This window comes from Narcine bancroftii, chromosome 10, assembly GCF_036971445.1.
Source record: "Narcine bancroftii isolate sNarBan1 chromosome 10, sNarBan1.hap1, whole genome shotgun sequence".
NCBI lineage: Eukaryota > Metazoa > Chordata > Chondrichthyes > Torpediniformes > Narcinidae > Narcine > Narcine bancroftii.
This window is the reverse complement of record NC_091478.1, coordinates 73382404-73409449: the sequence shown is the minus strand read 5'-3', so window position 1 is coordinate 73409449 and position 27046 is coordinate 73382404. Positions and strand designations below refer to the sequence as shown.

The following is a 27046-nucleotide window of genomic DNA, read 5'->3' as shown; positions in this document are numbered from 1 at the left end:
ATCAAACCGTAGCAGCCACAGTGACCAGACCTTGATCTCACTGGTTATAATAAAGGTTTCAGACTTAGCTTTGATGTAAAATTGTTGCTACTTTCAGGAAAAAACAACCTTGAGAAAGTTTGCCCCCCACCTTCATTGACAGTAGTGAGACTGCATGAGTAAGGAAGAAGGGGTTAAAGAGCTCGAACTGGAAGTTATCTGCAGCAATCTGAAACCTGCCTTCCAGAGTGTCTCAGTCAAGCAGCAGTTTCACAAGTTGTTGGACTTTAAAAGTAACAATTAGGAAATGGTGTTCCGCAGAGTTTCTCAGTTACTAACTTGTACAGAAGGAGTAAAAATGAATCACACAGAAGAAAGAATTATAATATAAACCAGGGGAAATATATACTCAGTGAAAATGACAAGAAATTTTGTTAATAGCCCACCATACTCCCAACAGAAGTAAAAATCCAATGGGCTTTAACTCAAAACAAGTATGGAACTTATCCCCAGTTTTTCCCGTGCTGTTAAATTTTGAATCCTCTCATGTGAAGAGCTGCGAAAGCGATGAATTGCCTGGAATGTAAGCCCCTCCCTGAAAGAACACCAGACTTGTACTGCAGATCAGACATTTAACGATTACCAGCCTCAGCTTAATTTAATGCAATCTTTTTGCAATGCTTACAACATTGTTTAAGACTAATTGAAACTGGTCTAATACCAAAGAACAATCTAGAGGAGTGGTGATGACTTTTGGACTGAGTATTAAAGAGAGAGAGAGAGAGAGAGCTGAGGTACCTTTGAAACCCAGAGTGAAATCCAACATTCAGTACACTTGCTATAAACTGCATGCGTGTGTGTTATCCCCACTACCATTTTACCACGTCTGACTTCTGACTTTTATAAATAAAATAATTTACTGCAAAACTGCGTTCATCTACTTTCTCACATAATACCCACACACACACCCCCCCTATACCTGCACCATCCCCCCCCCCCCCCCACGGAGAGTGAGAGGCTAGAGTGAGGTGTGGGTAATCTCCTTATAGAGCAAATCATTCACTGCCTGTGATTACGTAATACGTCACTCAGGATGTCCCCGCTGAAGGTTGGGCTCCCCTTTGCTCTGCGATACCGGTAATGTGAAAGGGCGCAGAGAACTGGTTTTTCTTGGTCCAGTGTGAACGGCCCTACCAGTATTTCAAAACGGTTCACTCATCCGTCAATTTAGTGGGTTGCCAATGTGAAAAGGGCTATAGATTAACACTTTCATGATGTGGGCTAGTTGGCAGACCCTGTATGGCCATCGCCCAATTGCCCATGAGAAAAATAGATGGTGGTGAATCTCAGTCAGGTTTCTGTGGAAGATATTCTGACAAAGGTTTGATTGAAGATTTTCGATCCAGCAACAATGGTGATGTATGTCATTGATCCAAAACACTTTATTTCATCAAGTCTTGATGAAGGGTCCCAACTCAAAATATTCAACCATTCTTTATCTCCCACTGATGTTGCTTAACCAGCAATTTGCTTTTTTTGTTCCACATTCCAGAATCTTCTTTCTCCCCAGAGTCTCTGACTCCGTCTCTCTCTCTCTCTCTCTCTCTCTCCAAAGCTGGCGGAGGAACTTAGTGGGTGAAGGGTCATCAGCAGGAGAAAAAGAAAGGTTGGTGGTTCCAGCTGAGATGCTTCAGAAGAACTGAGGAAAATTAGTCCAGAAGCAGTGAGGACAGGGCAGGAGGGTTGAGACAAGGGGGCCAACACAGGCCAACCGGGCAGAGGTGGAATACGACTAACAGATTAGGGGAGGGGCAGATGCCAAACCAATGCCTTTCTTATTATCCCCTCAATGAGCTTTACCTGCAGACTGTGTTTGGCTTCAGATTCCCGCATCTGCAGTCTCCTCTGCATCTCCATACCTCTCTCCACAGCTGTGGCTCGACCTGTGAAGTACTTACAATGTTTTCTGTTTTTATTCCAAGATTGCAGCATCTGCAGTAAACTGCTTTTTAGCTATTTTGGAGAGCACGTTTTCAGTAATACAACCAAAATGCTGTCTGGCCCATGCTTTTACTGTGTCAAGTGCACTCTCACCTACAGTATATCTTCATATTAAATGGAATTACTTGGATTATTAAAGATTGGCTTCTCTGATGATGAGGATCTCAGAAGGAAGCCATTATGAATATCTACTCCGCACTTATGACCAAAGACATTTGTGAATGCTTCAGACCTGAAGTTTGTCCTCAGTGTTGTTCCACCTTATCATTGAGAATGCAACCATTCTTGAAGCCTTGTCTTCCCATTGGCAGTGGTGATTAACCATTAGGCTGAGTTGGATGAAGCCTAGCAGCCTGGTAGGTAAGGGGGCCCAACGCATTATGGTCTGACTAAACTGACTTAATAAAAACAATGAGGTTCATTATTCTCCTTCAGCCTTTGCATTTGTTTGATTTCTTTAAAAATTGCAGGTAGCCTCCCAGCAGATGAAAAGTTCTAGGCGCATGAGTCAGCCGGGCAATTCCTTTTTGTGTGCTAACGAAATCATCGAGGCATTGGAATGATTCATAAAGTAGCAGAAATGGACCGCATTGTTGCAGGTTGGGGAAGAGCGTGCATCGATACAGGAGCACCAGAGGAATGGGACATTTACGCCCCTTCCTCCCCGTGTCTGAACCTGGGGCCGTGGCGAGTTTCTGCAATTGCCCTCCTGGCCTGAGTGGCATGGTGACCTCTCCCTGCCCGGCGGGACAGGGGAACAGGCCCACCTCTTTAACATATCATTGAAATTGATTGCACATTAATTGTTGGATTTATATAATATTAAGCTAAATCCGTGATTTTTCTTCAAACAAAACCAAAGGTGATAGCGATTGTTTTAACTTGAATACGTCTACGTTTTTAATCGTCATTGTACTGTGATTTTGCAGAATCAAGTTTCATTAGTAAAAGAATATTTGGTCTGTTATTATTCGTGCAACAGTTGTGGAAAATGTGTAACGTGTAAATTGTTTTGAATGAAATCTCAGCAAAATGAAAGGGAGAAGCCGAGCTCGCCTTTGTAAATTGAGTTGTAAAATCAGAATGCTGGAGGACCTCAGCAGGTCTCGCAGCACCTGTAGGAGGTAAAAATATGTTATCGGTGTTTCAGGCCCAAGCCCTTCAAGTTAACTTTACCTCCTGTGGACGCTATGAGACTGACTGTGTTCCTCCAGCATTTCTGTATTTTACCACAGTCATAGCGTCGGACGAAGGGTGGGGTAGGGGGGCAAGGCCAAGGAGGGGCCTTACTAAAGCTCAGCTAGAACTTGGTGGAAGTTAATCTGCCACTGCCCATTGGCTGTTGAATTGTCAACCACTATCCATCTCTAAAGATAGCAGGGCTAAAGAACTTTGATTTCATCTTGTTGGTTATGGGATTGTTTAACCCTTGCTAGGTGAATGTTACTTGTGGTTTAGTAACGTTCATGATGATTGGCTCACAAATTGCCACAGACCCAATAGGACAGAGTTGGCTTTCAGGACTTACCTGCTGGGAATGCCAGAAAGTCTCCCTTGGGGGAGTATATTAAAAGTCCCCAACCACCCTCTCCCTGGGCTCTTGCTACACTTAACACTTCTTCCAAATGAAGTGAAAATGAGGAGCAAGGTTACACACATTTAGCATGTTGGTACAGAAGATGGCAAAGAGGACAATCCAATGTGGTCTTCCCAGTGATGAGTATAATCGCACTGGTCACTGAATGCTGTAATGAGGAAGATCACGTAACCTCTCCAGTGAGAACTTAGTCGGAAATCACCTCACCTGCAATAATGGCTGAACATACCCACAGGTGAGTACACATCTTGCTATTGGCTCCTTTAATAGCACACACCTTCCCATTGGCTCCCTTAATCACTTTTCCTGATTTAGGCATACCTGAGCCAGGCCCTCTAGACATCTGCAGCTTGAAGCCCACCTCGTGGAGCATTCACCTGGGAAAGAACCCTAGCTCCACTCCAGGTGGGGAGTCACGCAACATGTGTGACATGTGTGCAATCGATTGTGGTGCCGTGCCTGCTGGTTACTGAGGGGTGACAAGTACTGTTTTCTACTGTCTTTTTACTTTGTCTGTGGGTATTGTGGATAGTAGCATCCCTTGGTTGTTTAGTTGCGTCCTCTGCAGGTGACCTGTGTGCGATATGTGTATGAGACGGGAATTGAGTAAGATTGATTGGGTGGTGTTTATGGGGGAGTTGACTGTGGATAGACAATGGAAAGCATTCACAGATCTAATGGAGAAATTGCAAAAATCGTTTATACCGGTTTGGCATAAAAATAAACCAAAAAAGGTGACTCAACCGTGGATAACAAGGGAAATTAGAGACAGCATTAGGTCCAAAGAGAGAGCATATCAATTGGCCAAAAAAAGTACCACAACTGAAGACTGGGAGCAGTTCAAGATGCACCAAAGGAGGACAAAGGGATTAATCAAGAGAGCAAAAATAAATTACGAAAGTAAGCTGGCAGCAAATATAAAAACCGACTGCAAAAGCTTTTATAAATATGTCAAGAGGAAAAGATTGGTGAAATCCAGAGTAGGTCCTTTGCAGTCGGAATCAGGGGAATATATAATGGGGAATAAGGAAATGGCAGACCAATTAAATTCTTACTTTAGTTCTGTTTTCACAAGAGAGGATACAAATAACCTCCCAAGGATGTTGGGAAACATAGAGACTAATGCAAGGGAGGAACTGAAAGAAATCAGTATCTCTAAGGACATGGTCTTGGGGAAATTGATGGGATTGAAGGCAGATAAATCCCAAGGGCCTGATAATCTACATCCTAGGGTACTTAAGGAAGTGGACATTCAGATAGCAGATGCTTTAAGAATTATTTTCCAGAACTCGATAGACTCAGGATCAGTACCCATGGATTAGAGGGTAGCTAATGTTACCCCACTATTTAAAAAGGGGGGTAGAGAAAAAGTGGGGAATTATAGGCCAGTAAGCCTTGCATCAGTAGTGGGCAAAATGATGGAATCCATTATTAAGGATGTAATAGCGGAGCATATGACTAGCAGAGAAGGGATCGGACGGAGTCAACATGGATTTACAAAAGGTAAATCGTGCTTGACAAATCTATTGGAATTCTTTGAGATGGTGACAGGTAAAATAGATGGGGGAGAGCCAGTGGATGTGGTGTACCTGGACTTCCAAAAGGCCTTCGATAAGGTCCTGCATAAACGACTGGCTTCCAAAATCAAGGCTCATGGGATTGGGAGCAAAGTATTGTGTGGATTGAGAACTGGCTGGCAGGTAGAAGACAGAGAGTTGGGATAAATGGCTCATTTTCTGAGTGGCAGGCGGTGACCAGTGGGGTGCCACAGGGATCTGTACTGGGACCCCAGCTGTTCACAATTTACATTAATGATCTGGATGAGGGGATTGGATGTAATATCTCCAAATTTGCAGATGACACTAAGCTAGGAGGGGTTGTGTGCACAGAAGAGGGGGTCAGGAAGCTCCAGTGTGATTTGGATAAATTGAGGGACTGGGCAGATACATGGCAAATGCACTACAATGTGGATAAATGTGAGGTTATCTACTTTGGTAATACAAACCGGAGGGCAGATTACTATTTGAATGGCAATAGATTAAGAGATGGGGAAGTGCAGAGAGACCTAGGGGTACTTGTACATCAGTCTCTGAAGGCGAGCATGCAGGTACAGCAGTCGGTTAAAAAGGCAAATGGTACGTTGGCCTTCATATCAAGAGGGTTTGAGTATAGGAACAAGGATACCTTACTGCAGCTGTACAGGGCCTTGGTGAGACCCCACCTGGAGTATTGTGTGCAGTTTTGGTCACCTTATCTAAGAAAGGATGTTCTTGCAATGGAGGGAGTGCAGAGGTGATTCACCAGGCTGATACCTGGAATGGCAGAAATGACTTATAAGGAAAGATTGCGCAAATTGGGACTTTAGAAGATTGAGAGGGGATCTCATAGAGACATATAAAATTCTGGCAGGACTGGACAGAATGGATGCAGATGGGATGTTTCCAAGGATGGGAAAATCCAGAACCCGGGGCCATGGTTTGAGGATAATAGGCAAACCATTTAGGACTGAGATGAGGAGGAATTTCTTGACCCAGATGGTGGTGAATCTGTGAAATTCATTGCCACAGAGGGCAGTAGAGGCAGGTTCATTAAATATATTTAAGAGGCAATTAGATATGTTTCTTCAGAATAAGGGTATTAAAGGTTACGGAGAGAAGGCGGGGACGGGGTACTGAACTTTAAGATCAGCCATGATCTCGTTGAATGGCGGAGCAGGCTCGAAGGGCCGAATGACCTACTCCTGCTCCTATCTTCTATGTTTCTATGTGTCAGTGAGTGTGACCCCCTGTTGCGACTTCCCACTCATTAATGAAGATCCATTCTTTGTAATTAAACTGCGTTCGGGCTCGTTACTTCTTGGAGCTGCCAAAATTGTTCTCACCTTCACAAATGAACAAGTTAACTGAGGACACAGAGGAAATGGAGCTGTGAATTGAGGTGAATTCAGTCGGAAGTTGAAAAATGATTTGGGTGCCAAGGGCAAGATCAAATGGGTAGGTGACAGAGTATGTGGTTGTAAAAGAATGCTGGAAATTGAAAATGAAGGTGATTGGATGAAATAAGCAAATTATCAAGGTCAGGAATGCAAGTTAATGAAAGTTAATCTGGAGGAATACAACTGGAAGAAGATAAATGAAGCCAGGGCAGCGCAGTTAATGTAGCAGTTAGCGCGATGCTGTTACAGCGCCAGTGACCCAGAATCGAATCCAGCATGGTCTGTACATTCTCCCTGTGCCTGCATGGGTTTCCTCTGGGTGCTCCCATTCGCACTGGGGTTTTAGGTTAATTGGGTGTGATTGGGCACTGTGGGCTTGTGGGCTGGAAGGGCCTATTACCGTGCTGTATGTCTAAATTTAAAAAATATTAAATTAATTAAAAATTCAAATAAAAAAATTATAGAACTGTGAGATGCAGAGCACAGGAAGCTTGAGATAGAAGTGAGTTTTGGTCATACTCAGCTGATCAGGAAGCATTTGAGAAGTGTGAAACATGAAGTTAACGTGGATGACCTTGAATTAGAACTGGTCAGTTGTGACACAACAGGAAAGACTCTTTGTCTGAAATTGTTCAATTCAGTATCGAGTCTCAAGGGTTGCAATATGTCTGGACATAGGATGTGGTGATGTTCCTCTACTTTATCTTGGTCTTCTTTGGAGTAGTATTAGAAATTAAAGGTAGAAAGATATAAAGGCGTGGATTGGAAAATTCAAGTGACAAGCTCAGGGTCACCCCTGAAAACTGAATACGGGGATTGTGTACAATAGCTAACTAATCGTCATCAATATCTGGGAACATCAAATGGAATATCCTAAATTAGAAGTGAAGTGAATTGTGGCTTCACCAGGAAGGATGGTTTAGGTCAGTGGTTTTCAACCTTTTTCTTTTCACTCACCTTACTCCTTAAATAATCCCTCTGTGATTAGTAAGGGATTTCTTAAGGGTAGTATGTGAGTGGGGGGGGGGGTGAGGGGAAGGTTGAGAACCAATGCTTATATCATCCAATTGCCTTCATTTCTAATTTCCAGTATTCTTTTACAACCACATACTCTGTCACCTACCCATTTGATCTTGCCCTTGGCACCCAAATAATTTTTCATTTTCCAACTGAATTCAACTTGATTCACAGCTCCATTTCCTCTGTGTCCTCAGTTAATTTGTGCATTTGTGAAGGTGAGAACAATTTTGGCAGCTCCAAGAAGTAACCACTGCTCGAGACCCAAATGTTACTGAAATATTTTGCTTGAGAAAAATTGTCATTGGCCCATTTCCTTTGAGGTTATGAAACTGTGCACATAACGAGTCAATGAGGTACTATTAAAACAGTGGTTTTCAAACTTTTTCGTTCCACTCACATACCTTATTAATCACAGAGCATCTATGGAATAGGGATTACTTAAGGTGGTATGTGAGTGGAGGGGGGGGGGGTGGTGGCAGAAAAGAGGCTGGCAGAAATTTGAGAAATAGAGATATCGTTGAGAATGCTGCCAGCTCAGGATGAGGTGAATTTGTGCTTGAAGAAAAGGGATGGTATTTCAGAGTCCAACGTTCAGAAAAAAATTTCAGAACTGAGGAAGTTGGAAAATGGAATGGAACCCTTTCAGGGCGCTAGAGGTGTAATCAAGGTAGTAGCTGTGGAATTCCGTGGGCTTGCAATGGATTGATAAACATTAGCAATTTTCAGCTTTATATATCACCAGCATTATGGACCTGGTACATTGTAAATCTAGGACAAATTTTAATTATTTTATTTTCTAAATGTGTGGCAACTGAAAATCTTTTCACATCCAGCAATGCCTGTGAGGTATATTTGTAATCACCAGAAAAATCTAATCCAGTCTATTGCCTAGTGATAACTATTGACCAGTTTTAAGATGCAATGACAAAAAGAATCACGGAACAGCAAAAGTTGGAATAAGAAACTTTCCCAGATAAATGAATGCTCTTTATCATACTTTATTTTGACATATTGATACAGGAGAATGACACACATGTGTAGCCACTTAACTTTATTCTGAATATTGATAGATATTCTGAAATCTATGAAATTCTTAATTATATATCAAATTGCACACTATTACATAAAGTTATTAGCTGTAAGATAGAAATCCAAGGTGCTTACACCATTCAGCCATCTGATTGCGAGGAATCCTTCTTTGATTTGATTCCCAGGAAGCTGCACACTTTTAACAGCATTAGATCAACTATTTCCTCTTCCTCCGAAGCCTTAGAAGTAAATAAAGATATTTCTTTTTTTAATTCACTCTCTCATAAAGTCAGCATCAGTCATTTTTAAATTTCAATTTTGAATTAAATTTAATTAAATGAACAATGCAGAAGGCCCTTCCTGCTCATGAAACCTGTGCCGCCCAATTAACCTACCAACCCCTTACATCACAGGAAAACGTACAAGCTCCTTGCAGACAGCTCTGGATTCGAACCCAGAGTAACGCTAACTGCACCTCCCATTATTAGCACATTCAATCTATATTTTCAGTATTTCACCAAATCAAACCTTTTGAACCATTTCACACAACAAAGCTGTCAATGTCAGAGGAAGAAAATTGAGAGTTCAAGGCCCACTTCTGGGGAATTGAACGCGATGATCTTGACTGACCCTTCAGGGCAGGACTGCGGACTTGTCAGAGATTTCACATTTGACATGAGACATCGAATTGCAGCCCCATCTACACTTTTGAGGGGACTAAAAAGATAATGTGACATTGTTTGGAATAAGAGCAGGGGATTTCTTCCAGCTGCCTGGGCCATATTTCTCCTTCAGTCAACATCACTAAATACAAAGGATGATCTTCTCATTAATGTTTTCCTTCGGGCTAGAGGTTTTGCTGGGTAAGTTGGTTGCAACATTTCATACAGCATGACAGTGCCTACCTTTGAAAATTACTTCATTGGATGCAATAGACATATAATTGTAATGTTTTTGACTTATAGCTGGATAAAATATCCTGGACAAAAGATCCAATTGTTTTGTATGTAAGAGCAGCATATATAACACAAAGTAAAATCAAGTCAGATGACTTTCTGTCAAATGTACTAATTTGCATGTTGAAAAGTATTCAATCAATCGATCCACACAGACTTGAGTGCACTTTGAATGCAAAAATATTTATTTTCTTCTTCCCTAATAAGACTGTAACATATAGGAATAGAAGTGACCCATTGAGTCTATTCTGATATTCCATCATGACCTGATCCATTATCCAACTCATCCCCACTCCCCTGGGTTTTCCCCATAACCTTTGATGACTATCTTAAATATATCCAATAACTTGACCTCTACAGCCGCCCATGGTGGAAAATTCCAAAGGTTCACCATTCTCTGGCTGAAGAAATTCCTCTGTATCTGTGTTTAAAAACGAGCGCTCTTCAATCCTGAAGTTGCTCTCACTTGTCCTGGACTCCCCTATAGAGGAAAATAACTTTGCCACATCTACTCTGTCCAGGCCTTTCAACATTCAAAATATTTCTATGACAACCCACCTCATTGTTCTGAACTCCAAGCAATGAAGTCCAAGAGCCATCAAATGTTCCTCATATGCTAATCCCCTCGTTCCAAGAGACAGTTTTGTGAATATGGCTGAAGAACTCTCATTAATTTGTCATAAAGAGCTTATGATCCCACTCCCTCGTAGTATGCACTCTGTATTTAACTTCAGTTATATTCCTTTATTGAATAATGAGTCTCAAGTTCAAAGTGGCTGATTCCCTCCATGGCTTGAAATGGAAGCCGAACAGTTTTTGATGAAGGAGCCACAGATATCACATCACATCAAAGGGATGTACATTTATAGATAACAATTCTCTGGAAGCCTACCCCGAAGGCTAGGTTAGAAGAACCAGCTGGACTTAACACCCAATTACTCCATGGATCATGTATTAAGCAAATGAATTGTTTAAATTTGGCATACAAATTTGGAAATTCTTCTCCAGATGCTACTTTTGCACAACGGGTAATGCCTAAACTCTTTTCCAATCGTATGCTTACAGTACATGATTAGTTAAACCCCACACAAAGTATCTTTCAGCTACTCCCATCGGGAAAGAGATACAGGAGTATCAGAGCCAAAACCACCAGGCTGAGGCTTCTTCCATTGAACTTTAAGACTGCTAAATGACTGAATGAACTGCTCATACAATCCCTTTGAATCTCTACTATTTATTAAACAATGTTTATTTATATTTACAGTATATCTGTACAGCACGTGTATCATTTGTCTGTACGTGTATTATGTCTGGATGTGCATGTGCATGTTTTTGGACCGAGGACCAGAGAACGCTGTTTTGTTGGGTTGTACTTGTACAATTGGATAATAATAAATTTAATGTAAACATACTGTATGGTAACAGGCTCTTTCAGCCCATGAACCTGTGCCACCCAATTGAACTGCAACCCCAGTATGTTTTGAACAATGAGGAAACCAGCGCACCCCAAGGAAACCCACACAGACATTTGGAGAATGTGCAATCTCCTAACAGAGGGCGAAGGATTCGAAACCTGGTCTCTGGTACTGTGCTAACCACTACACTAACTGTGTTACCCGCAGTTCAAATAATAATCTAACAAAATCCAGGCAGCTACATTTTCAATGAATAAAACCTATAGCCAAGTTCAAACTGACAAATCTAATGTCGAAAAAAAATCCCTGAGTATTTGGGTGTGATCTGCTCCATTGGATTGGAACTCTCAAATTGATGAGGTTCATTCTAAAGCCCTCATGTTTTTATGACCATTGGCAACTTATGTCAGCACAAAACAAGCTGCAGGAGAGCTCAGGTGATCGCACAATATCTGTATGGAAATAGGGTGTCGACATTTCAGATCGAGACCCAACATCAGGACTTTCACCCGCAGTCTATTTGGTCTCTTGTCAACAATCAACGTTATTTGCATGTTAAGAAAAAAACTTCCTCCTTGTTGCCCATAAAGATGGGCTAAATGAGAGAGAAAATATCCAAAACTAATTCTGATGACAATAAACAGCATCTCAAAAAATAATTTAAAAAAGGATTCTATGTGTAAAACAGAAATTTGTTGAATAATTGAAATGATTAAAAAATGCATTAAAACACTATGAAAGATATGCAGTTGGTAGAGAGAGGTGTATGAAGGGCAGAGTGGTACAGCAGGTAACAGTGCAGTATCATGGCTCAATAGCCCAGTTTCTACTCTGATCTTTTGTGCTGACTGTGTGGAGTTGGCATGATCTCCTATGACCCCATGGGTTTCCCCGAGTGCTCCTTTTCCACCCTCATCTCATAGGCATCCTGGTTGTTAGGTTGTTACCTCTCCTATTGGAGGATGATGGAAGCTCCAGAGGGGAGTTAATGGGAAAATGAGAGAGAATAAGTTACGGAAATGAGTCAGGGAGTGGAAATATTACTCTTTGAGCTGGTTTTGATTCAATCAGCTGAATGACTTCATGTGTCATGACAAAATGTGAAGTAAGACCATACGACATTGAAGCAGAAGTAGGCCATTCAGCCCATTGAACCTGCCCACCATTTAATCATGAGCGATCCATTTTCCCACTCAGCCTCACGGCCCGGCCTTCTCCCCATAACCATTGATGCCCTGGGTCATCAACAACCTATAAATCTCTGCCTTAAATACACCAATGATCTGGATTCCACAGCCACCTGTGGTGGTACCGAAACAAATGAAAAAGGTAAAGAAAGATTACTGCGCAAACCTTGTAATTCTTCTGTTCTTCACTAAATGCCACAAGTATGACTGAAATGAAAAGGTTCAGCACAACAAACGTCATAAAGATGATGCATGAACCAATCAGAAATGATCCGAGAATTGGATTATAGTCCAATACCTGGTCAGATAAAGCACAAAAAGTTCAAACTTAAACCAGGCTATTCACTTAATTTTCACCCATAAATTATTTGTGAAAACAGTCACAATTGAACAGCTGATATGCTCTCATTTGTGTGTGAGGCTCCATTTACAAAGCTTATTACTCAAGCCTAATAGGTTATAAAGTGATTTGTGAAACCATGTTATCTGAAGGGCGTGATTGCCTCCATAAAGATGCAATTCAAAAAAGTGCAGCAGTTTGAATACCTTTGTGTTGCAATTTTCACATCTGAGTGATAGCAGTACTCCAGGATCAATTCCATTTTCTGAATCTGGATTACAATGAAATGTAATAATCAACCAGAAAACAATTCTGGAGGTTTGAATTCTGCATAGCCCAAGCCATGGTATTAAATAAAATATTAAACAGCAGGTAATGCAGTATCGAGACATTACTGGCAATTCTCGCAAAGCAAAACATTATTTTAATTCTTGAGCAATTTTATTTTGGTGCCTCAATTCACAAAATAATGAGGTGCCCCAGGGTGAGTAGGCTGAAAGAAGGTCGTGTGCACATATACCAGAGGCACAATTCACGCTGAGAGGAGCCTAAATGATGTTCAATACAATATATGATACAAAGATTCTGAGCTCAGGCAGATAGTTCCACATAATCGATTACATGATTTTTTAACCCTAAGTAATAAAATCAAATCTTTTCTCCAAAAAAAAGTACTTTCTTGCTTTCTTCAGAGAAAATGATTTAAAGGCTGCTTTGCATGTGCCTTAAATTGGAAAAGCCTGGTATTTTGTACACTTTGTAATTTGACACCATTGTTGCAGAGAAGGTACTGGAGCCAAGTAACGACTCACATTGATGTGACGGTCAGTTTTGTCGTTCAGGATTAGAGATTATATTAGTCCTTCTGAATCATGGGCCATGGGTCAATGCGCACGTATACGACCACTCTCTACTACACATCAGTAACTCTGCAGTTTGTTTTTGAATGCCACAAATGTTTAATTTTCTTTGTTTAATAAATAATTTCTCATCTCCACATCGGCCAAAGTTTTTTGCCAATGAAACACTTTCAAATATAGTCTCATTAACTTAGGAAACACAGCAGCCAATTTACACACAGCAAGTTCCCACTAACAGTGATGTGTCAATTGATGAGAATAAAATAATTCCCTGATCTTCACCGTACCACTCACTTATTTCCTATCCCACAGCACAACAGGCCTCTATTTACTTTGACCTGCTAAGCACTTGGACGCGTCCTTGGCTTACATCTTGAACTCAACTTGAATTCATTTGAATAGTGATATTGGCGAAAAAAAAATCTGAAACACCCCACTTTGTAAAATTAACCTCAAATATCATACATCGGGAACAATGTGTACAATTTATGCTGAAAGTTACAATCAGACTACCATTTAATCCAAAATAATAAACTTTGGGGTGAACTTAGGGGAAGGAATGGAACAGTGACAAATGTTATGTTAATACTATATTAATATTAGCACTACATTTAAATCACAAGCTCATTGGGGTCACTAGATAGAAAAACTGGGCCATGCAAAAAGGAAAGTTAGGCCAAGCTGACCAAGTACACTACTGAAATTATAAAGTTTATTGTTTACATGCCACCAATATGACTTACTGCATTTTCATCTTTCACAATGTTAATGATAAACTCACTTCCAAAGTACTACATACATCATTAGCCTCCAGTCTATAAGTTGGTGAGGATGACCTTCAATTTTGCAAAGCCCACTGCTGTACAAACTTGCTGTGCATACCATTCTCGCATCGTGTTTCATATTCAGAATGCAGATCCTGATTGGACTGCCCCAACTCAAAGCACTGAGCTTAATATTCAAGCCCTGAATAAATATCAATACAGGTAAGCAGTTGTTACTTGATAGAGAGAAATGAATGTGTATATAGCTAGCATGGCACGAGATGATGTTGACACAGCAATGCAATGAAGAACCCAAAAATGCGGTAAACATTATTTTAATTTATGCCATTATGATGTCCATTTTTGTTTAAAGTGAATCTCATAGCAAAGGGACAATAATACAATACACCACCATATCTAATCTGGCCACGTTAACTTCACTAATTTGTTCAAAAAGCCACCCAATGGTGCGTTGGTCAGATATCCAATAATGTGCAACTCAACATTACAAGTTATCCAAGAAGTTGTCCAGAGCTGGGATCCCTTCTTTCAAACCCTTACGCTTGCGTGTTTCAGCCACAACCTGGAATGGACGACTGCTTGCTTCAAAGGGATCTCCAGCTAGGATCTGCCAGTGGTCAAACACACATTGTGGAAATGCCTGCCCCCCTGTATTGGACCGTAGGTCTGCAATGAAACCAAATGATTCATTTACAGGGAGATAGGCCTTAAGAACAACAGTAACTCTGCAGTAGAGAGCACCAAGTTTCTTGACATTCACTTAACTAGTAACCTATTGTTGACACATAACATCTCCTTGATGGTCAGGAAGGCAGAACAGAGACTGCATTTCCTGAGAAGATTGAAGCGAGCAAGGCTACCGGTTGCCATCATGTCAACCTTTGGCAGGAGTTCTATCATGAGACTTTGTCAGCTGCATCACAGTGTGGTTCCGTTGCTGCAGCGAAATGGGTCGGAGGTCAATCCACAGGATCATAAGAATGGCAGAGAGGGTCACTCGAGTCTCCCTCCCCCCCCAGTTGATGTCAACTACTGGGATCATTGTCTGAAAAGGGCATGCAAAATCACTGAGGACCCCTTCCACCCCACACACACTGCATCTTTCAGCTGCTCCTATTGGGAAAGAGATACAGGAGTATTAGAGGCAGTACCACCAGGCTGAGAAACGCTTTATTCCCACAGGCAGTGAGATTGCTGAACGACCACAGGAACTGCTCACACTAACCATCTGAGACTCTCATATTTATTGTCTGTATGTGCTATGTCTGGTTGTGCATCTCCATGTGTTGCACCGAGGACCTGAGAACGCTGTTTTGTTGGGTTGTACTCGTGCAATCACATGATAATAAACTTTGCATGACTTAATATGATTACCCAGGATTGCACAGTAGCAAGTGAGCTACAAGTAGATAAGAATAGGAAGTTGAGGTGCTGATTCACCAACATTTTAGTAAATGGCAGGGCAGAAGAACTGACTGGCTGCCCCTAAAGTTAATTGACACGTTCTCGTGGATGTTTGCATGTGAATGCATTCGGGCCACATTTCAGAGTGAATCTGTTTACCAACTCTGAAAAATACAATTGACAAACACAGACTAGCAGTTCCAATATCTACCTTAAAGTGGACAGAATTAGGAACTCTTTCAAGAGGTTCAAATGCATTAGCTCAGCATCGTGTTTTGCCATGAATAGAGAATTACTTTCCCAGTGTTTGTTTTCCATACCTCTTCATAGTTGAAGATCCCCAATTGAAGACTAACCATTGTCTCTGCAGCATCAAATATGGTCTTGTAAGAGGGCATACTCCAACCAAACATTAGATTCATCTGTGGAACAGAGATTGCACAATATTACAGTGCTGGACGTTAAATGACCAAATTTGAAAGACAAAGGAGTTCAGGAGTTGTCTGCTTTCACATAATTTAAAGTATAATTTTAGAAGTTAGTGAAGAGTCGCCCAGCACAAGCGATGGCGCAGAAGTTCTGCAGGGAAAAGAATATCAGGGTTGCATATGATGCCTATGTAAATGATCTGACAATAAATATGAACTTTCAGATTATTGGGAACAAAGAAAAAAGTATCCAGATAGTCAATAGATTTTTAATCCTAGATCTATGCAAATAATCAGACAAGGATTGGGAAATTATAGCCCATGTTGTCTGCTATCTCTCTTTGTGTTATATGGTGGTGCTAAAGCAGAGCAAGGTATCAATGCAGGAATGAGAGTACAACTAGTTTTGTATGCAGGGATGAGTATAGACACACTAGCCAGATAATGGGGGAAATGATTCCCTTTTAGCTGTGCTACATCTTTTTGTTAACTAATGCCTACAAAGAGATGTGGATGGGAAAAAAAAAATTATCTCCAGCATCACAGGGCCCAAAATCCTTGCAAAGGCATTTCCCCTTTGCTGTCTTGCATGAGAAATAAAACTTGTCAGGTTTTTTTGTACAGGGGGTATCCCACCCTATGTAACATTTGCAATAAAATGAATAATATTGTGAAAGATTTTGACACGATTTTTGGCAAGGCAGATGCAAAATCAGATCCAATAATGCAGTTGTCTTAACAGATTAATTATAATAACAACAGAAAATGCTGGAAGCGTTCACAGGTCTGGCAAAAGTAGCAGACTCGGGAGTTGTGAATGGAATATTGAAAGGTGAGGAGCAAGGGTTTATATGATGAAATGATGTTGACGTTTCTAGAAATTGCAAAGGATAATTCACTGACTGGAGGATGATAGGGTTAAAAAAAAAGACCAAGCAAATTTTATCTTTGATCTGAGTGGGAAGCTCAGGGGTGACAGCAGAAAGGAGAGACGAGAAGAGAGGTGACAGCAGAGGTGGGGGTGATAGATGAGATGCAGTCAAGGACTCGGCTATGGTAGTGGGCAAGCTGCATCTTAGAAAGTAAACATCTCTGAAGCACCTGTCGAAATTCTCCTAATTTTAGCAACTGGAGGCTCTACGGCACCTGGTGTTCTAGGTGGTCTGATCTCGGAAGCTAAGTAGCCTTGGGACTGCTTGGAGGGGAGACTGGCTTGGAACACCAGGTGCTCTGGGTTGCTGTGAGGGGTGCTGGACAAAGTGGTGACTCTCTGTCAACCTTATGGTAGACAGAAGTTAAAGAATTTCACGTATGTACAATCTAATTACGTGACAATACTACATGTAGAATGTACTTTTTAACTAAATCAAGTTGGGTCACTCGTCTGAGTGGTACTGGTACCATGTAACCCAGTATTACCTGACACATGGTCAGGTGGTTTGCAACTAAACCGGCTTCCCCACCAGGCGTGCCTGATGCAGAGGGTGGCAAGACACCCTGCAGGATGAAAAACAAGACCTGTCAAATGGCGAACAAACCCTCTTGAAGGGTCAACGGCCATCTAGCAAAGACGTGCCGTGAAGCGTGGAAAGGGCACCCCTTGCATCGAAACTTGGTCTGGCCCTTCACTGCAACAGAACCTCCCTCAGGCATCTTGGACCTCACCATGCCACTGGATCCAGGAGGGGATGTCGAGAAGGTGGGTCTGAACCTGTGCAACCCCCTACACACCTAAAATCCATTCACACACACGCTGTTCCTTTCTGAGGAGTGGGATATCCTCATATTAAACCCCACAAACTGACTGAAAGGAACCATCAGCATCTTATGGGATGGACAGCCAAAAATCAGAGATGGAGATAATGGGAGGGAGAATGGTGAAGATAATTATAGGTGTTTGAACTTGTTGCTAATCTATTTCCGGGATAGAGAACTCCAGAAAGGGAAGGGAACAGTCATAGAAAATCCATTGAAGGGAAGAACAGGATGGAAATAGGCCACATTACAATTTTTTAAAGCTTTGTGTGAGTACACTAATTATATTTTGAGTTGTTATCTTTATTGAAGTATGAATTAAGAACCTTCAGAATTTTGTGGATAATACCACATTTATGGTATAAGTTACAGCCACCACCATTTGAAAAAAAAACTTTAGTATATGCAAAACTAAATCCCCCCCACCCAGAAGTATGTTGGCAGTATACATCAAACAGAATGCTGGAAGCAAATCAGCCATATTAAAACTCAATACAAGGTAGTGTCTTCCCTTTAACTTGCAGAGTGGAACTCATGAGGTAACTTTCTTTGAATAGAAAATAATTTCTATTCAGAGAAATGATCAACTATTTGCAGATGTGTTTCAAATAATCTTTACTGGCTGTTGGCTCGTATTTGCAGCTTTTAAAATATCTTTCAAAGCAGTAAAACCCACATCTGGTGTGATTGCTGCTAAAGAATTTTGCTCCTAACTTCAAAGTTCCAGAAAAATAATGTACTTCCAGATTTGCCTAGATGTTTTCCAGAAGTTGAGGTTGAAAGATAAAAGTTCAGCCCAAAAAGAATCTCCGGAAAAATATTACCAGTAGGGCCATGAATGGCAATTATACAATAAATTCAAATCTCACTGAATACATCTCACTCAATGAAAAATACAAATCTAGAATAATCTCTATCTCCAGAAAATAGAGGTTAGTGTAGTGCTTTTGCAGTGGCAATGACCCAGGTTCGAATCCAGCGCTGTCTGACAAGAGTTTGTACGCTCTCCCCGTGTCTGCGTGGGTTTGCTCTGGGTTCTATCCACAATTCAAAATGTACCAGGTTTGCAGGTTAATTGGGGCAGCACGGGCTTATGGGCCAGAAAGGCCTGTCATCATGTTATGTCTAAAAATAAATTAATGCTATGTTGGTCTGCTCCACCAACGTAAGTTGAACTTGGTTCTGCAATTCTGAAGTACATATTTTAACTTTTTAATTGTTTTTATTGAAGCTGATTTAAACCTGTCCCATCCAATTGCACCCAAATTAACTAAAAACCCCAAATATTTTTGAGGGTTAGAGTAAACTGAAACACCTGTGGAAAACACACGCAGTCACGGGGAGATGTACAACTCCTTACAGACAGTGTCGGATTCGAACCAGAGTTACTAGTGCTAACTGCCTCACTAATCGTGAAGTATTTTATTATTCTGGCTAGAATATCAAACTACTTACTGCAATAGAATAGGCCAGGAACATGATCAAAATGACAGAGAGGAAGCCTGAGATGTCACCCCATGCCTTTCTTAATGTAGATGTAATCATATTGAGCTTAGGGTTTAGACGCAACAGATGCCATAACTTGATAGTTGCCAGGAGAACCAGGAAGGCAATTAAATAACCCATTACTGCATCTGCCATAGCAGTCTCATAGAAGCTTACAAACCTGTAACAAACACAATAAAACAGAGATTTAAGTATCTCCTCACTAACAATCCACACCAATGGAAATGCCCTTTGACAACTTTCATGATGTCAGAGACAGTTTTAGGTAATGATGTCATTTTGAGTTCAGGCTTATTAAAGTTTTCTTAAGTTCATAAGACTTTTACTGTAAACATTTCTCTTGGTGCTCAGTAAGTCGTTCTGCTTGTTATTAGTGATACACTATCAATAATTACCCAAAGGCTGGAGTTGCTGGATGACAGGCTTTCAATACCAGAAGACTTGGACCATGCTCCTGTTCTGGCCCGATACCAGGACTCGTTCTGAGGGAGGCTCTTGGCTTAGCTGTCTTTATTAGAGGATTCCAGGGGTCACTGAGGGAAGGTGGGCCAGCCATACATATGAATCAAACATATAGACAGTGCCAGTAATCAAGGAACAGTGGTGCATCACCACTATCAATTTAGGAGATTTTTGCTCTGTAGGCACTTATTTCACTCACTGTCCTCTTCCGCAGAGAAATTCAATAATTATTAGTACTGACATAATAGTAGAAAATAAAGCAGGTTTTGAGAGAAATTGAATGAAGATATATATTTGCCAAAAGTAAAAGAGGAATGAGAAATTTGATTTATAACTACCATATGCTCACATGGATGGAACATCAGCAAATGAGTCATGCTCCATATGTTCCAGTATTGACATTCTTTAGCAGTAACTATTTGTTTTTATAAAAGAGTAAATCTGCAATCATTTACCACAGCTTTATTTTTGTCCATTCACCTGATTTTATATTAATATCCACAGGTCGTTATCAGTGGGAAAGATTAAAAGGGACCTGAGGGGCCCCTTCTTCACACAGAGGTTGCGAGGGGCTGGGGGTGGGGGGGTTTATGGAACGAGCTGCCAGAGGAAGCAGGGACAATTGTAATATTCAAAAGGCATGTATTATTTTGGAAGTTACAGTTTTTTTAAAAAAACAGTCGATAATTGAAATTTGGAGATCACATCCTGAATGCATAAATAAAACAGCAATTAATGTTGTGCTCTTTAAAAAAAAATATAAATGATGATCCAGAAAATACCCCGTTCTGTGATTGTGATAATATTCAATGTCTCGTTTTCCGAGAATTGTTCTCTTTATGAATATAGAGAGTGCGCTCCAGCTGATCATAATAATGGCTGCTTCCAGAAGATTCCATTTACTCTGGAAATATTTCCATTTCTGTTCCTTCAATAGTTTGCCCTGCGAAAGATTTAATCAAAAAGAAAGGATTTAGCTGTGCATAAGATCTGACATTAGAGTAGAAAATACTGAAAGTTCAGTCAGCATTTGCAAAGAGATAAAATATTTAAGATGGTTTAATTATAGTGTAACTCAAGCTGTCACATTATGAGTTTAATCTCTATGTGGCCCAGTGTTTGGTGTGCCAATGGAGTGGGAGTGGTGGAGTATTGGAAGGGAAACAAAGATTTCCAACTGTTCCCAGAAAAGGAGGAACACTGTTCAGACGTCACAGGTAAAAGACTGAGAAATGTGACACCAGAACATTGTTCATGTTCTTGCCCTATCACCCATTTCTTGAGTGGAAAAGTTAACACCTCTTGTTCTTGTTTTGCTGCCTAGCATTTCACAAACACAGAATCTGTCCCTTATGAATGTGGACACACCAGTAGTGTTGGTAGCCCATGCACCAGATATGTGGAGAGACTGGAGAAGCAGGGGTCGTTGACCTGTCAGTGGGCGTGGCTATGGCTCTCAGCCAATCACTATCGCTATATGTAAATAGATACATTGGTGATAGTATCCTGTACTATCATACATCTCATCAAGGAAATAGGGTGGGGAAATGAAATAGGTGCCCACTGGGAGATCCCTGCTAATGCAGGGAGAGAGCTGAGGTGCTCATCGAAGTGATGCCCCAGTCTGCGCCCAGTCTCTCTGATGTAGAGGAGACCCCAATGGGAGCCAGAAATATTGGTAATAGATCTTTACTTCCAATGGAAGCTGCAAGACTTGCTGACTTCCTCCAGCATTTTTGTTTTTAATACAAGCACAGTGACTGCAGACTTCCATGTTTCACTACAGTGAAATGAATGACAACCTTAAAAAGCTCAATCGCTCCGACCCATCATGCTGTATCCTGTTGCTCATCACAGGAAAGGGAAGGTAAAAGTATTTCCTTGAAAATACAAATGTTCCCGAGTGTCTCTCAATCTTTGCGTCTTCAGACTGATTATCACCAAAAATCAAGTGTTGTGTCTGTGATGGACAGGACAAAATCCTCCCTGATGGTGATACTTATTTTCTAGCATCTCTAAATTCTGGTCATTTCGCTTTTGTCCAGTTCCAGATCATGTTTAGCTTTGTAGACTTACTTGAATCACCATGTAATAGATGAGGAAGAGGAAGTAGGCCACTTCAGCGGCCACAACAAAAATGTGTAGCCTGTCGGTGTACTGGTAGAGACGGATACTCTGAAGATCAGCATGTGTAAAGAAGGCCCCTACAAATAGACATTGGGACATTGAATTTAAATTAAATTTAGACATGCAGCACGGTAACAGCCCATTTCAGCCCACGAGTCCGTGTCGTCCAACTTACACCCAATTAACCTACGCCATCAGTATTTTTGAACGGTGGGAGGAAACCAGAGCCCTTGAGGAAAACCCAAGCTGATCCAGGGAGAATCTACAAACTCCTTACAGACAGCATGGGATTCGTAACCTGGTCCTGATCGCTGCCTTTGTAAAAGCATTGTGCCAACCGTGCTGCCCTTGTTTAACAAGAAATGTATGTTTCTTAGTGTCCATTGCAGGAGAGCAGAAGGTATTCCAAGTCTATCTCAGTTTACAGAATTGCTTTGTACTAAAGGCAGGGGCCCTCAACATACAAAATCTATAGATGGTCATGTTTTCATGTTCAGAGCTGCAAACACCAGCAAGGTATAGCAGGGACTAGACAACTGATGTTGTGTGTAGCACCCCTGCCCATCCTTCCCTCCATATGCTAAAGCAAGCCAAACCCAGTCCTTTAGAACATAGAACATTACAGCACCGTGCAGGCTCTTCGACCCTCAATGTTGTGGAAGTCTAAATAAACCTACTCAAAAAACTAAATCTTTCCTCTCTCACCCCATAACTCTATTTTTCTTGGAGCCATATGCCTGTCTGAGTCTTTTAAATGTCCCTATTGTTCCAGCCTCCACTAGCATTCCAGGCACCCACTACTCTCTGTGTAAAAAAACTTATCCCAGCATCTCCCCTAAAATTTCCTTCCTGCACCTTGTTCTGATGTCCATTGGTGTTTACTACTCTTGCCCCCAGAAAAATGTGCTGACTCTCCACTGTATCTATGCCTCTCATAATCTGTTAAGTTACCTCTCATCCTTTCTTCACTCCAAAGAGAAAAGCCTCATCAGACAAGTTCCCCAAACCCAGCAACAATATCCTGGTTAACCCTGGTCTTGATTGGCCAACTTTAAAGTAGATGGATATAGTATACAAAATAATGATGGACAAAGATAGAGTAAATGCAAGTAGGCTTTTTCCACTGAGAAAGGGATATCATTTGGGGGAACTTCTTCACACAGAGAGTAGTGAGAGTGTGAAGCGAAATGCCAACTTGAAATGGTGAACATGGGCTCAATCTTAACATTTAAGAAAAATTTGGACAGGTCATGGATTGGAGGGGTGTAGATCAGTGAGACTAGGCAGAATGATATTTCAGCACAGATTTGAAGGACCGAAGGGTCTGCTTTCTGTGCTGTAATATTTTCTGGTTCAAATCTAACTAGTTTCATGTTGGAATTGCCCTCGAGCAGTAAGTGAGAAAAAGCCAAATGATTTATTTGCTGCAACTTCAATCCCAACCCAAGTTGCAGAGCAACTCCTTTGTGGTTGTATAATAAGTGACTCAATGAAACTGTTGCCTCCAGCTTCTCTCATTGACTTCAATAAAACGAAAGACCCAGCCACCAGACCAAGGAGCTTGTATTTCCCAGGTGTTCAATCTCTAACCCACTGGATCTTTTAAACCAGCCATTCTCATGGGGGCCACAGCACTTTCAAGAGGGGATCATGGATTGAAATCATGTTTTTTAAAAATGTAGTTAGTAGGAGAGAAATACGGAAGAAACCAACTAAACTTGACTGCCTCACAGTGTATGGGGCTCAAAAACTTAGAGCAGAGTCCGAAGAGGGCTTTCGCCAAACAAAAATTTATGCTGTTCTAACCACATTGGTATAGGGATTTAAGAAAGTGCTCACATTTTAAACGGCCTGGGCACTATCAGGATGCATTTCATTTTAACTCGTCTTCCCACTCCCACTCCGACCCTTTCCCCTTGGCCCTCTCCACTGCCACCTGGAGGAGCAACCTGGACGAGCAGTGCCTCATCTTCAACTTGGGTGGCCTGCAGCCCAAAAATACGAATATTCCAATTTCAGGTCAGACCCCTCTCATTGGTCCTATATTATTCATGATTTGAAATTAATATCAACATGTTTAATCTTTCCCTGATTGTCAAGTCCTGGAAACATCCAAGTAATGGTTTTCTTTGATTTTCTTTAACTTATGAGTCTTGCTTGAAGATCAGTCTTCTATTGACTAACAAGTCAATGACAATAACAGCCTCAGTCTCTCCCACCCACTCTCCTGTTTATGCTGGCTACCTTCCCTCCATACTCACAGTCTTCACCCGAAACTTCAACCATTTCTTTGCCTTCACAGATGTTGCTCGGCTCCCTGATTTCCTTTAGTCTTTTTTTTTTTGCAGTTTGCACTCTCTGGTCCTTTTGGGATGTACAAAAATCTCTTCTTCAATGGCTTGAGATGCTTGTCAAAGGCATTGCAGGTTGTAGAAGTCTCGAGGAGGTCAAGGATCATTCTGTCTTGTACAGGACTTTGGTCCTAAAGAGCAAACATTCTCAACCTTTTTTTGACTCTGCGCCCACCCACCCACCCAGGGCTCAGCTCAAAGTTTATGGGCCACCTTTCCTGTGAAATAGTCAAGATTTGGATTCTTCTGTACTTCTCTACCGACTGCATAAAAAACGAAAAAAATATTTGTTACGCGAGCTGAAAAGAGGAAAGGCTTTTACTTCAATGTGTTGTGACCCCTGTTGAGAATGTAAAGCCATTGCTCTCATGTGGTTTGGCGAACCAGGCAAAGTTTTGAAGCTCGGCATTTGAGCATGTACAAACAAAAACATCTGCATGCTGCAACTTAACTGTTATGTTTGGGTGACCTTGGTAATTAAAGACAGAAAGAGACATAGCATGGAAACGGGCCCTCTAACCACATCAACCATCCCCTCCAAACTCCATTCTGTGTGGCCAATAAACGAAGTTTCATCTTTTGTTTAAGGCAGTTTACAGCCTTACAAACACAGCAGCAAGTTCAATAATTTCAGACCACTATAATTATTACTAACACATTTCTTGATGTTAGTGGATGCATAAATTATGGTGTTTCCATTAACATCTCTTCTGAACCTGTCCTTTGTTGCTTTGCTCCAATACCACTCCCACCCCTGTTTTATCTCGAGCCATCACATTCTCATACAGCTCCCCCTGGGGGGCACAGCACACTTAAGGCGGCCATGGACTGAAATTATAAAATATTTTTATTTTTATTTGTGCAGGCAGGAGGAGAGAAGTATGGAAGAAACTAACCAAACTGCTGCTTCACAAGCAGACCCTATATATTTTAAGCAATGCCCGAAGGGGGCCATTTTGCCAAATAACTATTGCGAATACAGACATTCATTGATATTTAAGCTTCCTCACCTTCTTACGGGCCTCTATTTTTTAACTTGTTCCTCCCCTCACCACTTTGTTGTATATTTGTTTAAAATCTGTGGTATTTCTAAAAATTAGCCCCCCCCATTAAAAAAAACTGCTAATGTTGTCATTCTGATACAAGTACAAATCACGTTGGAAAAACTCAGCAGGTCAGGTAGCATTTGTGGAAAGAGAAGCAGTTAATGTTTCAGGTCCAAGTCCAAGAGGGCTTTTGGCATATTGACCTTCATATATCAAAGTATTGAGTATAGGAGTTGGGACGTTATGATGAGGCTAAATTTAGAGCATTGGGTGGAACTTCAGTCATTTACAGGAAAGATATCAATAAAATTGAAAGCGTACAGAGATTTACTTTGATGTTTCTAGGACTTGATGATCAGGGAAATGTTAAACAGGTTAGGACTTTATTCCCTGAAGTGTAGAATAATGAGGGGAGATTTGATAGAGGTATGCAAAATTAAGAGGGGTATAGATAGAGTAAATGCCACAAGGCTTTTTTCACTGAGGTTAGGTGAGATACAAACCAGAGGACATGGGTTGAGGGTGAATAGAGTTTAGGGGAAACATTAGGGGGGAATTTCTTTGCACAGAGAGTAGTAAGAGTGTGGAATGAGGTGCCATCTGAAGTAGTGAATGTGGGCTCAATTTTAACATTTGAGAAAAACTTGGACAGGTATATGGATGGGAGGAGTGTGAAAAGACATGGACTGGGTGCAGAATAATAGTTTGGCACAGAAAAGAAGGGCTAAGGGGTCTATTTCTATGGTTCAAGACCCTTCATCAGAAATGAAGACTTTAGGAAGGGGTTTCAATCTGTAATATTTCCATAAATGCTGTTTGACCTCCTGAGTTTTTTTTTAATTTAAAAATTTGTTTTGACATACAGCTTTGTAATGGGCCAATTCAGCCTGACGAGTCCAATTTACACCCCATTAACCTACACCACCAGTTCATTTCGAAGGGTGAGATGAAACCAGAACCCCTGGAGAAAACCCACACAGACATGGGGAAAATGTACAAACTCCTGAGATACAGCGCAGAATTCAAACCAGGTCTTGCCCCGATCGCTGACGCTATGAAGGCATTGTGCTTACCGCTAGGCCATTTAAAAAAAAAATTCAGATCTGTTGCAATGCTGTCAACCTGAATCATGAACTTTGTTTGTTTCACTGCACGTGTTGCCTGACCCATTAATGATGCTTTACTATTTCTATCTCAACTTTCTGGTACAGTTTTCCTTTTTGTGTCTTGGACCACATCTAGAAGATGCATCTGGAGAATGTTGGAGACGTTGTTGATCTATTCCCACTGCAGAATTCTTTCAACAAGCCTGACAATGATATTTGGTAGTGCAGGTGCCAACAACATTGAGTATCTATTCTTACCTATAGCATTACTTTCCAATATTAATGTGGCAATACAGAAAAGATTCACATTTGCATTATAGACTGTGAATTCCACAAAGATGGCTCTTGTGTAGGTGTCCAGCCAGCTGTTGTCAAAAATATATTGCAGAATTCTGTGGAATAAAGGAGAATACATTATGGCATTGAATCTGTCGTATAACACCACTAGCTGTTACTGTCCTGCCCTCAATATTTTGAATGGCCTTGCAAAGGTTACTGAGAAATAGATTAATCAATATCACTGGAAAAACACCCTGGTTAATGTCTTACTCTGTGTCAGAACTAAGAAAAGAGAGATGATCGAGTCAAGAATGAGGAAAACAAACACTCCATAGTGTAATGGCTGAGCAAAATATGAATCAGAATTTATTGTCATGTCACATTTTGCAGCACCAATATAGTCTAAATATTGTTCTGAATTTCATTTAAAAGTAAATAAATTATTGCAAAAAGAGAAAGAGAGGTAGTGTCTGCAATT

General features: G+C 41.0%; 1 protein-coding gene across 1 annotated transcript in view; it reads right to left on the bottom strand.

The window, feature by feature from the left end:
- Nucleotides 1-8576: 8576 nt before the first annotated feature.
- pkd1l2a (polycystic kidney disease 1 like 2a) overlaps nt 8577-27046 on the bottom strand; it is a 93100-nt gene continuing 74630 nt past the window's right edge. Inside the window, exons 29-35 of the mRNA XM_069899441.1 lie at nt 26548-26681; nt 21736-21863; nt 20442-20602; nt 19147-19357; nt 15829-15930; nt 12286-12417; nt 8577-8800 (exon numbers count right to left, since the gene is read on the bottom strand). Of these exons, the coding sequence (XP_069755542.1) occupies nt 8702-8800; nt 12286-12417; nt 15829-15930; nt 19147-19357; nt 20442-20602; nt 21736-21863; nt 26548-26681 (967 nt within the window). The 3' untranslated portion in view covers nt 8577-8701. The remainder of the gene's footprint in view (nt 8801-12285; nt 12418-15828; nt 15931-19146; nt 19358-20441; nt 20603-21735; nt 21864-26547; nt 26682-27046) is intronic.